We start from the raw sequence: 18,625 nt of genomic DNA on the forward strand, positions 1-18,625 counted from the left end.
CAGTCTCGCCGTCCCCCAAATACACGTCTCTCCCTCCCCCAAATACAGTCTCCGCCCCCCCAGTCTCTCCAACCAGTCTCTCCCTCCCCCAAATACAGTCTCCACCCCCCCAGTCTCTCCAACCAGTCTCTCCGTCCCCCAAATACAGTCTCTCCAACCAGTCTCTCCAACCAGTCTCTGCAACCAGTCTCTCCACTCCCCTACATAGTCTCTCTGTCCCCTACATACAGTCTCTCCACTCCCCTACATAGTCTCTCCACTCCCCCACATACAGTCTCTCCACTCCCCTACATACAGTCTCTCCACTCCCCCAAATACAGTCTCTCCACTCCCCCAAATACAGTCTCTCCACTCCCCCACATACAGTCTCTCCACTCCCCTACATACAGTCTCTCCACTCCCCTACATACAGTCTCTCCACTCCCCTACATACAGTCTCTCCACTCCCCCACATACAGTCTCTCCACTCCCCTACATACAGTCTCTCTGTCCCCCACATACAGTCTCTCCACTCCCCTACATACAGTCTCTCTGTCCCCTACATACAGTCTCTCCACTCCCCTACATACAGTCTCTCCACTCCCCTACATACAGTCTCTCCACTCCCCTACATACAGTCTCTCCACTCCCCTACATACAGTCTCTCCACTCCCCCAAATACAGTCTCTCCACTCCCCCACATACAGTCTCTCCACTCCCCCACATACAGTCTCTCCACTCCCCTACATACAGTCTCTCTGTCCCCTACATACAGTCTCTCCACTCCCCTACATACAGTCTCTCCACTCCCCTACATACAGTCTCTCCACTCCCCCACATACAGTCTCTCCACTCCCCCACATACAGTCTCTCCACTCCCCTACATACAGTCTCTCCACTCCCCTACATACAGTCTCTCCGTCCCCCACATACAGTCTCTCCACTCCCCCTACATAGTCTCTCCACTCCCCCACATACAGTCTCTCCACTCCCCCACATACAGTCTCTCCACTCCCCTACATACAGTCTCTCCACTCCCCCACATACAGTCTCTCCGTCCCCCACATACAGTCTCTCCACTCCCCTACATACAGTCTCTCCATCCCCCAAATACAGTCTCTCCACTCCCCTACATACAGTCTCTCCACTCCCCTACATACAGTCTCTCTGTCCCCCACATACAGTCTCTCCACTCCCCTACATACAGTCTCTCCACTCCCCTACATACAGTCTCTCCACTCCCCTACATACAGTCTCTCCACTCCCCTACATACAGTCTCTCCACTCCCCTACATACAGTCTCTCCACTCCCCTACATACAGTCTCTCCACTCCCCTACATACAGTCTCTCCACTCCCCTACATACAGTCTCTCCACTCCCCCACATACAGTCTCTCCACTCCCCTACATACAGTCTCTCCACTCCCCTACATACAGTCTCTCCACTCCCCTACATACAGTCTCTCCACTCCCCTACATACAGTCTCTCTGTCCCCTACATACAGTCTCTCTGTCCCCCACATACAGTCTCTCCACTCCCCCACATACAGTCTCTCCAGTCCCCTACATACAGTCTCTCCACTCCCCTACATACAGTCTCTCCACTCCCCTACATACAGTCTCTCCACTCCCCTACATACAGTCTCTCCACTCCCCTACATACAGTCTCTCTGTCCCCCACATACAGTCTCTCCACTCCCCTACATACAGTCTCTCTGTCCCCTACATACAGTCTCTCCACTCCCCTACATACAGTCTCTCCACTCCCCTACATACAGTCTCTCCACTCCCCTACATACAGTCTCTCCACTCCCCTACATACAGTCTCTCCACTCCCCTACATACAGTCTCTCCACTCCCCTACATACAGTCTCTCCACTCCCCTACATACAGTCTCTCCACTCCCCTACATACAGTCTCTCCACTCCCCTACATACAGTCTCTCCACTCCCCCACATACAGTCTCTCCACTCCCCTACATACAGTCTCTCCACTCCCCTACATACAGTCTCTCTGTCCCCCACATACAGTCTCTCCACTCCCCTACATACAGTCTCTCCACTCCCCTACATACAGTCTCTCCACTCCCCTACATACAGTCTCTCTGTCCCCTACATACAGTCTCTCCACTCCCCTACATACAGTCTCTCCACTCCCCTACATACAGTCTCTCCACTCCCCTACATACAGTCTCTCCACTCCCCTACATACAGTCTCTCCACTCCCCTACATACAGTCTCTCCACTCCCCTACATACAGTCTCTCCACTCCCCCACATACAGTCTCTCCACTCCCCCACATACAGTCTCTCTGTCCCCCACATACAGTCTCTCCACTCCCCTACATACAGTCTCTCCACTCCCCCACATACAGTCTCTCCACTCCCCTACATACAGTCTCTCCACTCCCCTACATACAGTCTCTCTGTCCCCTACATACAGTCTCTCTGTCCCCTACATACAGTCTCTCCACTCCCCTACATACAGTCTCTCCACTCCCCTACATACAGTCTCTCCACTCCCCTACATACAGTCTCTCCACTCCCCTACATACAGTCTCTCCACTCCCCTACATACAGTCTCTCCACTCCCCCACATCCAGTCTCTCCAGTCCCCCACATACAGTCTCTCTGTCCCCCACATACAGTCTCTCTGTCCCCCACATACAGTCTCTCCACTCCCCTACATACAGTCTCTCCACTCCCCTACATACAGTCTCTCTGTCCCCTACATACAGTCTCTCCACTCCCCTACATACAGTCTCTCCACTCCCCCACATACAGTCTCTCCACTCCCCTAGATACAGTCTCTCCACTCCCCTAGATACAGTCTCTCTGTCCCCTACATACAGTCTCTCCACTCCCCTACATACAGTCTCTCCACTCCCCTACATACAGTCTCTCCACTCCCCTACATACAGTCTCTCCACTCCCCTACATACAGTCTCTCCACTCCCCTACATACAGTCTCTCCACTCCCCTACATACAGTCTCTCTGTCCCCTACATACAGTCTCTCCACTCCCCCACATACAGTCTCTCCACTCCCCTACATACAGTCTCTCCACTCCCCCACATACAGTCTCTCCACTCCCCCACATACAGTCTCTCTGTCCCCTACATACAGTCTCTCCACTCCCCCACATACAGTCTCTCCACTCCCCCACATACAGTCTCTCCACTCCCCTACATACAGTCTCTCCACTCCCCTACATACAGTCTCTCCACTCCCCCACATACAGTCTCTCTGTCCCCTACATACAGTCTCTCCACTCCCCTACATACAGTCTCTCCACTCCCCTACATACAGTCTCTCCACTCCCCTACATACAGTCTCTCCGTCCCCCACATACAGTCTCTCCACTCCCCTACATACAGTCTCTCCACTCCCCTACATACAGTCTCTCCACTCCCCTACATACAGTCTCTCCACTCCCCCACATACAGTCTCTCCACTCCCCTACATACAGTCTCTCTGTCCCCCACATACAGTCTCTCCGTCCCCTACATACAGTCTCTCCGTCCCCTACATACAGTCTCTCCACTCCCCTACATACAGTCTCTCTGTCCCCCACATACAGTCTCTCCGTCCCCTACATACAGTCTCTCCGTCCCCTACATACAGTCTCTCCACTCCCCTACATACAGTCTCTCCACTCCCCTACATACAGTCTCTCCACTCCCCTACATACAGTCTCTCCGTCCCCCACATACAGTCTCTCCACTCCCCTACATACAGTCTCTCCACTCCCCTACATACAGTCTCTCCATCCCCCACATACAGTCTCTCTGTCCCCTACATACAGTCTCTCCACTCCCCCACATACAGTCTCTCCACTCCCCTACATACAGTCTCTCCACTCCCCTACATACAGTCTCTCCACTCCCCTACATACAGTCTCTCCACTCCCCCACATACAGTCTCTCTGTCCCCCACATACAGTCTCTCTGTCCCCCACATACAGTCTCTCCACTCCCCTACATACAGTCTCTCCACTCCCCTACATACAGTCTCTCTGTCCCCTACATACAGTCTCTCCACTCCCCTACATACAGTCTCTCCACTCCCCCACATACAGTCTCTCCACTCCCCTAGATACAGTCTCTCTGTCCCCCACATACAGTCTCTCCACTCCCCTACATACAGTCTCTCCACTCCCCTACATACAGTCTCTCCACTCCCCTACATACAGTCTCTCCACTCCCCTACATACAGTCTCTCCACTCCCCTACATACAGTCTCTCCACTCCCCTACATACAGTCTCTCCACTCCCCTACATACAGTCTCTCTGTCCCCTACATACAGTCTCTCCACTCCCCCACATACAGTCTCTCCACTCCCCTACATACAGTCTCTCCACTCCCCCACATACAGTCTCTCCACTCCCCCACATACAGTCTCTCTGTCCCCTACATACAGTCTCTCTGTCCCCTACATACAGTCTCTCCACTCCCCCACATACAGTCTCTCCACTCCCCCACATACAGTCTCTCCACTCCCCTACATACAGTCTCTCCACTCCCCTACATACAGTCTCTCCACTCCCCCACATACAGTCTCTCTGTCCCCTACATACAGTCTCTCCACTCCCCTACATACAGTCTCTCCACTCCCCTACATACAGTCTCTCCACTCCCCTACATACAGTCTCTCCACTCCCCTACATACAGTCTCTCCGTCCCCCACATACAGTCTCTCCACTCCCCTACATACAGTCTCTCCACTCCCCTACATACAGTCTCTCCACTCCCCTACATACAGTCTCTCCACTCCCCCACATACAGTCTCTCCACTCCCCCACATACAGTCTCTCCACTCCCCTACATACAGTCTCTCTGTCCCCCACATACAGTCTCTCCGTCCCCTACATACAGTCTCTCCGTCCCCTACATACAGTCTCTCCGTCCCCTACATACAGTCTCTCCACTCCCCTACATACAGTCTCTCTGTCCCCCACATACAGTCTCTCCGTCCCCTACATACAGTCTCTCCGTCCCCTACATACAGTCTCTCCACTCCCCTACATACAGTCTCTCCACTCCCCTACATACAGTCTCTCCACTCCCCTACATACAGTCTCTCCGTCCCCCACATACAGTCTCTCCACTCCCCCACATACAGTCTCTCCACTCCCCTACATACAGTCTCTCCACTCCCCTACATACAGTCTCTCCACTCCCCCACATACAGTCTCTCTGTCCCCTACATACAGTCTCTCCACTCCCCTACATACAGTCTCTCCACTCCCCTACATACAGTCTCTCCATCCCCCACATACAGTCTCTCTGTCCCCTACATACAGTCTCTCCACTCCCCCACATACAGTCTCTCCACTCCCCTACATACAGTCTCTCCACTCCCCTACATACAGTCTCTCCACTCCCCTACATACAGTCTCTCCACTCCCCCACATACAGTCTCTCTGTCCCCTACATACAGTCTCTCCACTCCCCCACATACAGTCTCTCCACTCCCCTACATACAGTCTCTCCACTCCCCTACATACAGTCTCTCCACTCCCCTACATACAGTCTCTCCACTCCCCCACATACAGTCTCTCCAGTCCCCCACATACAGTCTCTCCGTCCCCTACATACAGTCTCTCCACTCCCCTACATACAGTCTCTCCACTCCCCTACATACAGTCTCTCCACTCCCCCACATACAGTCTCTCTGTCCCCCACATACAGTCTCTCCACTCCCCTACAAACAGTCTCTCCACTCCCCCACATACAGTCTCTCTGTCCCCCACATACAGTCTCTCCGTCCCCTACATACAGTCTCTCCACTCCCCTACATACAGTCTCTCCACTCCCCCACATACAGTCTCTCCACTCCCCTACATACAGTCTCTCCACTCCCCCACATACAGTCTCTCCACTCCCCTACATACAGTCTCTCCACTCCCCTACATACAGTCTCTCCACTCCCCTACATACAGTCTCTCCACTCCCCCACATACAGTCTCTCCACTCCCCCACATACAGTCTCTCCACTCCCCCACATACAGTCTCTCCACTCCCCCACATACAGTCTCTCCACTCCCCTACATACAGTCTCTCTGTCCCCCACATACAGTCTCTCCACTCCCCTACATACAGTCTCTCCACTCCCCTACATACAGTCTCTCCACTCCCCCACATACAGTCTCTCCACTCCCCCACATACAGTCTCTCCACTCCCCCACATACAGTCTCTCCACTCCCCTACATACAGTCTCTCCACTCCCCTACATACAGTCTCTCCACTCCCCTACATACAGTCTCTCCACTCCCCTACATACAGTCTCTCCACTCCCCTACATACAGTCTCTCCACTCCCCTACATACAGTCTCTCCACTCCCCTACATACAGTCTCTCTGTCCCCTACATACAGTCTCTCCACTCCCCTACATACAGTCTCTCTGTCCCCCACATACAGTCTCTCCACTCCCCCTACATACAGTCTCTCCACTCCCCTACATACAGTCTCTCCACTCCCCCACATACAGTCTCTCCACTCCCCTACATACAGTCTCTCCACTCCCCTACATACAGTCTCTCCACTCCCCTACATACAGTCTCTCCATCCCCCAAATACAGTCTCTCCACTCCCCTACATACAGTCTCTCTGTCCCCCACATACAGTCTCTCCGTCCCCCACATACAGTCTCTCCACTCCCCTACATACAGTCTCTCCATCCCCCAAATACAGTCTCTCCACTCCCCTACATACAGTCTCTCCACTCCCCCACATACAGTCTCTCCACTCCCCTACATACAGTCTCTCCACTCCCCCAAATACAGTCTCTCCACTCCCCTACATACAGTCTCTCTGTCCCCCACATACAGTCTCTCCGTCCCCCACATACAGTCTCTCCACTCCCCTACATACAGTCTCTCCATCCCCCAAATACAGTCTCTCCACTCCCCTACATACAGTCTCTCCACTCCCCCAAATACAGTCTCTCCACTCCCCCAAATACAGTCTCTCCACTCCCCCACATACAGTCTCTCCACTCCCCTACATACAGTCTCTCCACTCCCCCTACATACAGTCTCTCCACTCCCCTACATACAGTCTCTCCACTCCCCTACATACAGTCTCTCCGTCCCCCACATACAGTCTCTCCACTCCCCTACATACAGTCTCTCCACTCCCCTACATACAGTCTCTCCACTCCCCTACATACAGTCTCTCCACTCCCCTACATACAGTCTCTCCACTCCCCTACATACAGTCTCTCCACTCCCCTACATACAGTCTCTCCACTCCCCTACATACAGTCTCTCCACTCCCCTACATACAGTCTCTCCACTCCCCCACATACAGTCTCTCTGTCCTCTACATACAGTCTCTCCACTCCCCTACATACAGTCTCTCCACTCCCCTACATACAGTCTCTCCACTCCCCTACATACAGTCTCTCCACTCCCCCACATACAGTCTCTCCACTCCCCTACATACAGTCTCTCTGTCCCCCACATACAGTCTCTCCACTCCCCTACATACAGTCTCTCCACTCCCCTACATACAGTCTCTCCACTCCCCCACATACAGTCTCTCCACTCCCCTACATACAGTCTCTCCACTCCCCCACATACAGTCTCTCCACTCCCCCACATACAGTCTCTCCACTCCCCTACATACAGTCTCTCCACTCCCCTACATACAGTCTCTCCGTCCCCCACATACAGTCTCTCCACTCCCCTACATACAGTCTCTCCACTCCCCCACATACAGTCTCTCTGTCCCCTACATACAGTCTCTCCACTCCCCCACATACAGTCTCTCCACTCCCCTACATACAGTCTCTCCACTCCCCTACATACAGTCTCTCTGTCCCCCACATACAGTCTCTCCACTCCCCCACATACAGTCTCTCCGTCCCCCACATACAGTCTCTCCACTCCCCTACATACAGTCTCTCCACTCCCCCACATACAGTCTCTCCACTCCCCTACATACAGTCTCTCCACTCCCCTACATACAGTCTCTCTGTCCCCTACATACAGTCTCTCCACTCCCCCACATACAGTCTCTCTGTCCCCTACATACAGTCTCTCCACTCCCCTACATACAGTCTCTCCACTCCCCTACATACAGTCTCTCCACTCCCCCACATACAGTCTCTCCACTCCCCTACATACAGTCTCTCCACTCCCCTACATACAGTCTCTCCACTCCCCTACATACAGTCTCTCTGTCCCCCACATACAGTCTCTCCACTCCCCTACATACAGTCTCTCTGTCCCCCACATACAGTCTCTCTGTCCCCCACATACAGTCTCTCCACTCCCCCACATACAGTCTCTCCACTCCCCTACATACAGTCTCTCTGTCCCCTACATACAGTCTCTCCACTCCCCTACATACAGTCTCTCCACTCCCCTACATACAGTCTCTCCACTCCCCTACATACAGTCTCTCCACTCCCCTACATACAGTCTCTCCACTCCCCTACATACAGTCTCTCCACTCCCCTACATACAGTCTCTCCACTCCCCCACATACAGTCTCTCCACTCCCCTACATACAGTCTCTCCACTCCCCCACATACAGTCTCTCCACTCCCCTACATACAGTCTCTCCACTCCCCTACATACAGTCTCTCCACTCCCCTACATACAGTCTCTCTGTCCCCCACATACAGTCTCTCCACTCCCCTACATACAGTCTCTCTGTCCCCCACATACAGTCTCTCTGTCCCCCACATACAGTCTCTCCACTCCCCCACATACAGTCTCTCCACTCCCCTACATACAGTCTCTCCACTCCCCCACATACAGTCTCTCCACTCCCCTACATACAGTCTCTCCACTCCCCCACATACAGTCTCTCCACTCCCCCACATACAGTCTCTCCACTCCCCTACATACAGTCTCTCCACTCCCCTACATACAGTCTCTCCGTCCCCCACATACAGTCTCTCCACTCCCCCACATACAGTCTCTCTGTCCCCTACATACAGTCTCTCCACTCCCCTACATACAGTCTCTCCACTCCCCTACATACAGTCTCTCCACTCCCCTACATACAGTCTCTCCACTCCCCTACATACAGTCTCTCCACTCCCCTACATACAGTCTCTCCACTCCCCTACATACAGTCTCTCTGTCCCCCACATACAGTCTCTCCACTCCCCTACATACAGTCTCTCTGTCCCCCACATACAGTCTCTCTGTCCCCCACATACAGTCTCTCCACTCCCCCACATACGGTCTCTCCACTCCCCTACATACAGTCTCTCCACTCCCCTACATACAGTCTCTCCACTCCCCTACATACAGTCTCTCCACTCCCCCACATACAGTCTCTCCACTCCCCTACATACAGTCTCTCCACTCCCCTACATACAGTCTCTCCACTCCCCCACATACAGTCTCTCCACTCCCCTACATACAGTCTCTCCACTCCCCCACATACAGTCTCTCTGTCCCCTACATACAGTCTCTCCACTCCCCTACATACAGTCTCTCTGTCCCCCACATACAGTCTCTCCACTCCCCTACATACAGTCTCTCCACTCCCCTACATACAGTCTCTCCACTCCCCTACATACAGTCTCTCCACTCCCCTACATACAGTCTCTCCACTCCCCCACATACAGTCTCTCCACTCCCCCACATACAGTCTCTCCACTCCCCTACATACAGTCTCTCCACTCCCCCACATACAGTCTCTCCACTCCCCCACATACAGTCTCTCCACTCCCCTACATACAGTCTCTCCACTCCCCCACATACAGTCTCCACCCCCCCAGTCTCTCCAACCAGTCTCTCCGTCCCCCACATACAGTCTCTCCGTCCCCCAAATACAGTCTCCACCCCCCCAGTCTCTCCAACCAGTCTCTCTGTCCCCCAAATACAGTCTCTCCGTCCCCCACATACAGTCTCTCCGTCCCCCACATACAGTCTCTCCACCACGTACCTTCCCGAAGCTGCCCTTGCCCAACACCATAATGAAGTTGAAGTCTGTCAGTTTGACGCGGTCCTGGTTACCGTTGCTATCGTACTTAGAGGTGGAGTTAGAGGAGGAGCCATCTGTGTTCTTACCAGGACCGATCTTAGCCCTCTGACGGAGAGAGACAACTTACGATCAGAGTTACAGTTGTTTACAGGGGACTGTTCCATAAATGTTGGAACAGGGCACTGTTACATAGAGGTTGGAACAGGGGACTGTTACATAGAGGTTGGAACAGGGGACTGTTACATAGAGGTTGGAACAGGGGACTGTTACATACACATAGAGGTTGGATCAGGGGACTGTTACATAGAGGTTGGATCAGGGGACTGTTACATAAATGTTGGAACAGGGGACTGTTACATACATAAAGAGGTTGGATCAGGGGACTGTTACATACATACAGAGGTTGGAACAGGGGACTGTTACATACATAAAGAGGTTGGAACAGGGGACTGTTACATACATACAGAGGTTGGATCAGGGGACTGTTACATACATAAAGAGGTTGGATCAGGGGACTGTTACATACATAAAGAGGTTGAAACAGGGGACTGTTACATACATAAAGAGGTTGGAACAGGGGACTGTTACATACATAAAGAGGTTGGAACAGGGGACTGTTACATACATAAAGAGGTTGGATCAGGGGACTGTTACATACATACAGAGGTTGGATCAGGGGACTGTTACATACATAAAGAGGTTGGAACAGGGGACTGTTACATACATAAAGAGGTTGGAACAGGGGACTGTTACATACAGAGGTTGGATCAGGGGACTGTTACATACATACAGAGGTTGGATTAGGGGACTGTTACATACATAAAGAGGTTGGATCAGGGGACTGTTACATACAGAGGTTGGATCAGGGGACTGTTACATACATAAAGAGGTTGGATCAGGGGACTGTTACATACATAAAGAGGTTGGAACAGGGGACTGTTACATACACATAGAGGTTGGAACAGGGGACTGTTACATAGAGGTTGGATCAGGGGACTGTTACATAAATGTTGGAACAGGGGACTGTTACATAGAGGTTGGAACAGGGTTCTGTTACATAGAGGTTGGAACAGGGGACTGTTACATAGAGGTTGGATCAGGGGACTGTTACATAGAGGTTGGAACAGGGGACTGTTACATAGAGGTTGGAACAGGGGACTGTTACATACACATAGAGGTTGGAACAGGGGACTGTTACATAGAGGTTGGATCAGGGGACTGTTACATAGAGGTTGGAACAGGGGACTGTTACATAGAGGTTGGATCAGGGGACTGTTACATAGAGGTTGGAACAGGGGACTGTTACATAGAGGTTGGAACAGGGGACTGTTACATAGAGGTTGGAACAGGGGACTGTTACATAGAGGTTGGATCAGGGGACTGTTACATAGAGGTTGGAACAGGGGACTGTTGCATAGAGGTTGGAACAGGGGACTGTTACATAGAGGTTGGATCAGGGGACTGTTACATAGAGGTTGGAACAGGGGACTGTTACATAGAGGTTGGAACAGGGGACTGTTACATACACATAGAGGTTGGATCAGGGGACTGTTACATAGAGGTTGGATCAGGGGACTGTTACATAAATGTTGGAACAGGGGACTGTTACATACATAAAGAGGTTGGATCAGGGGACTGTTACATACATACAGAGGTTGGAACAGGGGACTGTTACATACATAAAGAGGTTGGAACAGGGGACTGTTACATACATACAGAGGTTGGATCAGGGGACTGTTACATACATAAAGAGGTTGGATCAGGGGACTGTTACATACATAAAGAGGTTGAAACAGGGGACTGTTACATACATAAAGAGGTTGGAACAGGGGACTGTTACATACATAAAGAGGTTGGAACAGGGGACTGTTACATACATAAAGAGGTTGGATCAGGGGACTGTTACATACATACAGAGGTTGGATCAGGGGACTGTTACATACATAAAGAGGTTGGAACAGGGGACTGTTACATACATAAAGAGGTTGGAACAGGGGACTGTTACATACAGAGGTTGGATCAGGGGACTGTTACATACATACAGAGGTTGGATTAGGGGACTGTTACATACATAAAGAGGTTGGATCAGGGGACTGTTACATACAGAGGTTGGATCAGGGGACTGTTACATACATAAAGAGGTTGGATCAGGGGACTGTTACATACATAAAGAGGTTGAAACAGGGGACTGTTACATACATAAAGAGGTTGGAACAGGGGACTGTTACATACATAAAGAGGTTGGAACAGGGGACTGTTACATACATAAAGAGGTTGGATCAGGGGACTGTTACATACATACAGAGGTTGGATCAGGGGACTGTTACATACATAAAGAGGTTGGAACAGGGGACTGTTACATACATAAAGAGGTTGGAACAGGGGACTGTTACATACAGAGGTTGGATCAGGGGACTGTTACATACATACAGAGGTTGGATTAGGGGACTGTTACATACATAAAGAGGTTGGATCAGGGGACTGTTACATACAGAGGTTGGATCAGGGGACTGTTACATACATAAAGAGGTTGGATCAGGGGACTGTTACATACATAAAGAGGTTGGAACAGGGGACTGTTACATACACATAGAGGTTGGAACAGGGGACTGTTACATAGAGGTTGGATCAGGGGACTGTTACATAAATGTTGGAACAGGGGACTGTTACATAGAGGTTGGAACAGGGTTCTGTTACATAGAGGTTGGAACAGGGGACTGTTACATAGAGGTTGGATCAGGGGACTGTTACATAGAGGTTGGAACAGGGGACTGTTACATAGAGGTTGGAACAGGGGACTGTTACATACACATAGAGGTTGGAACAGGGGACTGTTACATAGAGGTTGGATCAGGGGACTGTTACATAGAGGTTGGAACAGGGGACTGTTACATAGAGGTTGGATCAGGGGACTGTTACATAGAGGTTGGAACAGGGGACTGTTACATAGAGGTTGGAACAGGGGACTGTTACATAGAGGTTGGAACAGGGGACTGTTACATAGAGGTTGGATCAGGGGACTGTTACATAGAGGTTGGAACAGGGGACTGTTGCATAGAGGTTGGAACAGGGGACTGTTACATAGAGGTTGGATCAGGGGACTGTTACATACATACAGAGGTTGGATCAGGGGACTGTTACATACATAAAGAGGTTGGATCAGGGGACTGTTACATACATAAAGAGGTTGGAACAGGGGACTGTTACATACATACAGAGGTTGGAACAGGGGACTGTTACATACATACAGAGGTTGGAACAGGGGACTGTTGCATAGAGGTTGGAACAGGGGACTGTTACATAGAGGTTGGAACAGGGGACTGTTACATAGAGGTTGGAACAGGGGACTGTTACATACACATAGAGGTTGGAACTAGCCTAAATCGAGAGCCGATGGGGTAACGTTAGTGAATTGGACCTCCACTTAAGATGGAAATCAAACTGCATCCGGTTTCGACAGGGATTCCCCCGAGGGAAAGTGTATAGCACCAGGGCTGAGCGGGTAAAAACAACGTGTTTGGACTGCAGGATATAATACTAGCAACCCTCCCTCTGGTTGACACGCTCACTTCCCGCCAGTGATGTCATTGGTTTCTCTCACCTCAAACTTTTGTCGTAGTTCCTCGTTGCCTTCTTCTCCGTCTGGTTGGACAGGAACATTAAAGTACTCTCCCTCCTCCTGGGACAACAGTTTAAACCTGTAGAATATACAGATTAACACGACAGATTAACACTGCCGATTAACACGACAGATTAACACGACAGATTAACACTACAGATTAACACTGCAGATTAACACTGCAGATTAACACGGCAGATTAACACTGCAGATTAACACTGCAGATTAACACTGCAGATTAACACTGCAGATTAACACGACAGATTAACACGACAGATTAACACGACAGATTAACACGACAGATTAACACGACAGATTAACACGACAGATTAACACGACAGATTAACACGACAGATTAACACCATTGGCTCTATGTTCGGCTGGCGTTAAAGTAGCACTAGTTTCAAATTCACGTTACTTTGACATTTCGTTTGGTAAAAACAAGGCGCACTGGCCTTTCCCAGCCCTAATGCCAGGTTTGGCAAATTGACCTGTTTTATATCAGCCCTGCGCTCAGATGGGGAGGGGTGGAAATATTTTAGGCGTGTCGTTAAAAACATGATCCAAAGTGGTAATTTCATGCTGCGCTGACGGGGATATTTAAGACCATTTCAGGCTGCGCTGACGGGGATATTTAAGACCATTTCAGGCTGCGCTGACGGGGATATTTAAGACCATTTCAGGCTGCGCTGATGGGGATATTTAAGACCATTTCAGGCTGCGCTGACGGGGATATTTAAGACCATTTCAGGCTGCCCTGACGGGGATATTTAAGACCATTTCAGGCTGCGCTGATGGGGATATTTAAGACCATTTCAGGCTGCGCTGACGGGGATATTTAAGACCATTTCAGGTTGCGCTGACGGGGATATTTAAGACCATTTCAGGCTGCGCTGACGGGGATATTTAAGACCATTTCAGGCTGCGCTGACGGGGATATTTAAGACCATTTCAGGCTGCGCTGACGGGGATATTTAAGACCATTTCAGGCTGCGCTGACGGGGATATTTAAGACCATTTCAGGCTGCGCTGACGGGGATATTTAAGACCATTTCAGGCTGCGCTGACGGGGATATTTAAGACCATTTCAGGCTGCGCTGACGGGGATATTTAAGACCATTTCAGGCTGCGCTGACGGGGATATTTAAGACCATTTCAGGCTGCGCTGATGGGGATATTTAAGACCAGCCAAAAGCTGGTTTTTAGCGGTAAAGCTGTTGGTTCTGGAAGGAACTCTGACAGAGGAAACTCAGCCTATACAGCTGTGATGCAACCTGCTCATATGACCACGGAACAAGAGTGCACCTCAGCCACGCTCAAGGTACTAAACGATATCATAACCGCCATCGATAAAAGACATTACTGTGCAGCCGTCTTCATCGACCTGGCCAAGGCTTTCGACTCTGTCAATCACCATATTCTTATCGGCAGACTCAATAGCCTCGGTTTTTCTAATGACTGCCTTGCCTGGTTCACCAACTACTTTGCAGACAGAGTTCAGTGTGTCAAATCGGAGGGCATGTTGTCCGGTCCTCTGGCAGTCTCTATGGGGGTACCACAGGGTTCAATTCTCGGGCCGACTCTTTTCTCTGTATACATCAATGATGTTGCTCTTGCTGCGGGCGATTCCCTGATCCACCTCTACGTAGACGACATTATTCTGTATACTTCCGGCCCTTCCCTGGACACTGTGCTATCTAACCTCCAAATGAGCTTCAATGCCATACAACACTCCTTCCGTGGCCTCCAACTGCTCTTAAATGCTAGTAAAACCAAATGCATGCTTTTCAACCGTTCGCTGCCTGCACCCGCACGCCCGACTAGCATCACCACCCTGGACGGTTCCGACCTAGAATATGTGGACATCTATAAGTACCTAGGTGTCTGGCTAGACTGCAAACTCTCCTTCCAGACTCATATCAAACATCTCCAATCCAAAATCAAATCTAGAGTCGGCTTTCTATTCCGGAACAAAGCCTCCTTCACTCACGCCGCCAAACTTACCCTAGTAAAACTGACTATCCTACCGATCCTCGACTTCGGCGATGTCATCTACAAAATAGCTTCCAATACTCTACTCAGCAAACTGGATGCAGTTTATCACAGTGCCATCCGTTTTGTTACTAAAGCACCTTATACGACCCACCACTGCGACCTGTATGCCCTAGTCGGCTGGCCCTCGCTACATGTTCGTCGTCAGACCCACTGGCTCCAGGTCATCTACAAGGCTATGCTAGGTAAAGTGCCGCCTTATCTCAGTTCACTGGTCACGATGGCTACACCCACCCGTAGCACGCGCTCCAGCAGGTGTATCTCACTGATCATCCCTAAAGCCAAAACCTCATTTGGACGCCTTTCCTTCCAGTTCTCTGCTGCCTGCGACTGGAACGAATTGCAAAAATCTCTGAAGTTGGAGACTTTTATCTCCCTCAACAACTTTAAAAATCTGCTATCCGAGCAGCTAACCGATCGCTGCAGCTGTACATAGTCCATCTGTAAACTACCCACCCAATTTACCTACCTCACCCCCATACTGCTTTTATTTATTTACTTTTCTGCTCTTTTGCACACCAGTATCTCTTCTTGCACATGATCATCTGATGATTTATCACTCCAGTGTTAATCTGCTAAATTGTAATTATTCGATTTATTGCCTACCTCATGCCTTTTGCACACATTGTATATAGATTCTCTTTTTCCTACCATGTTATTGACTTGTTTATTGTTTACTCCATGTGTAACTGTGTTGTTGTCTGTTCACACTGCTATGCTTTATCTTGGCCAGGTCGCAGTTGCAAATGAGAACTTGTTCTCAACTAGCCTACCTGGTTAAATAAAGGTGAAATAAAAATAAAATAAAAAGTAGCCTAACGGGCTTTTGGTGTCTGTATACTTCCTATTTAGAAACAATAACTAAGGGTTTTTCCCCCATCCCATTTCGTGGTATTTCATTTAAAAAAAACAATAAAAAAAAACAATTAAGGCTTTTTTGTTGTTGTTGTTGTCTGCCCAATGCAATCGCGAAGTAGTCAAGACTGTCGATAAAGGGTTTGGCTCCTGAGACCGCTTGGAAATAAATCTTAAATCACCAAAGCTTTATTAAAACATCAAGTTAGAGAGGAGTGAGACGGTGAGCTCACGTTCCCTTTGTATCACCACACTGTAGTCAGACCCACACTGTAGTCAGACCCACACTGTAGACAGACCCACACCGTAGGCAGACCCACACTGTAGACAGACCCACACCGTAGGCAGACCCACACTGTAGTCAGACCCACACCGTAGGCAGACCCACACCGTAGTCAGACCCACACCGTAGTCAGACCCACACCGTAGGCAGACCCACACCGTAGACAGACCCACACCGTAGTCAGACCCACACCGTAGTCAGACCCAAACTGTAGTCAGACCCACACTGTAGTCAGACCCACACTGTAGTCAGACCCACACTGTAGTCAGACCCACACCGTATTCAGACCCACACCGTATTCAGACCCACACCGTAGTCAGACCCACACCGTAGACAGACCCACACCGTAGACAGACCCACACCGTAGTCAGACCCACACCGTAGTCAGACCCACACCGTAGACAGACCCACACCGTAGACAGACCCACACCGTAGGCAGACCCACACCGTAGACAGACCCACACCGTAGTCAGACCCACACCGTAGACAGACCCACACCGTAGACAGACCCACACCGTAGGCAGACCCACACCGTAGGCAGACCCACACCGTAGGCAGACCCACACCGTAGGCAGACCCACACCGTAGGCAGACCCACACCGTAGGCAGACCCACACCGTAGGCAGACCCACACCGTAGTCAGACCCACACCGTAGTCAGACCCACACCGTAGTCAGACCCACACAGTAGTCAGACCCACACCGTAGGCAGACCCACACAGTAGTCAGACCCACACTGTAGGCAGACCCACACTGTAGACAGACCCACACTGTAGACAGACCCACACCATAGTCAGACCCACACCGTAGTCAGACCCACACCGTAGGCAGACCCACACCGTAGGCAGACCCCCACCGTAGTCAGACCCACACCGTAGGCAGACCCACACCGTAGACAGACCCACACCGTAGGCAGACCCACACCGTAGGCAGACCCACACCGTAGGCAGACCCACACCGTAGGCAGACCCACACCGTAGGCAGACCCACACCGTAGTCAGACCCACACCGTAGTCAGACCCACACCGTAGGCAGACCCACACCGTAGTCAGACCCACACCGTAGTCAGACCCACACCGTAGGCAGACCCACACCGTAGTCAGACCAACACCGTAGATACACCCACACCGTAGGCAGACCCACACCGTAGGCAGACCCACACCGTAGGCAGACCCACACCGTAGACAGATCCACACCGTAGGCAGACCCACACCGTAGTCAGACCCACACCGTAGGCAGACCCACACCGTAGTCAGACCCACACCGTAGTCAGACCCACACCGTAGGCAGACCCACACCGTAGTCAGACCCACACCGTAGGCAGACCCACACCGTAGACAGACCCACACCGTAGGCAGACCCACACCGTAGGCAGACCCACACCGTAGACAGATCCACACCGTAGGCAGACCCACACCGTAGGCAGACCCACACCGTAGGCAGACCCACACCGTAGGCAGACCCACACCGTAGACAGACCCACACTGTAGGCAGACCCACACCGTAGACAGACCCACACCGTAGACAGACCCACACCGTAGTCAGACCCACACCGTAGTCAGACCCACACCGTAGTCAGACCCACACCGTAGGCAGACCCACACCGTAGTCAGACCCACACCGTAGGCAGACCCACACCGTAGACAGACCCACACCGTAGACAGACCCACACCGTAGACAGACCCACACCGTAGACAGACCCACACATGACAACAACATGACAGCAGCACAACATGACAACGACATGGCAGCAGCGCAACATGACAACAACATGGCAACAACATGGTAGCAACACAACATGACAACAACATGACAACAACATGGCAACAACATGGTAGCAGCGCAACATGACAACAACCTGGTTGCAACACAACATGACAACAACATGAC

General features: G+C 51.1%; 1 protein-coding gene across 2 annotated transcripts in view; it reads right to left on the minus strand.

The window, feature by feature from the left end:
- Positions 1–18,625, minus strand: part of LOC129839676 (protein kinase C beta type) — a 132,227-nt gene that overhangs the window by 24,347 nt on the left and 89,255 nt on the right. For both annotated transcript variants that reach the window (XM_055907228.1, XM_055907229.1), the window contains exons 8-9: positions 13,529–13,625; positions 9,889–10,032 (exon numbers count right to left, since the gene is read on the minus strand). In XM_055907228.1, the coding sequence (XP_055763203.1) occupies positions 9,889–10,032; positions 13,529–13,625 (241 nt within the window). The remainder of the gene's footprint in view (positions 1–9,888; positions 10,033–13,528; positions 13,626–18,625) is intronic.

Source organism: Salvelinus fontinalis, chromosome 40 (genome assembly GCF_029448725.1).
Source record: "Salvelinus fontinalis isolate EN_2023a chromosome 40, ASM2944872v1, whole genome shotgun sequence".
Lineage (NCBI taxonomy): Eukaryota > Metazoa > Chordata > Actinopteri > Salmoniformes > Salmonidae > Salvelinus > Salvelinus fontinalis.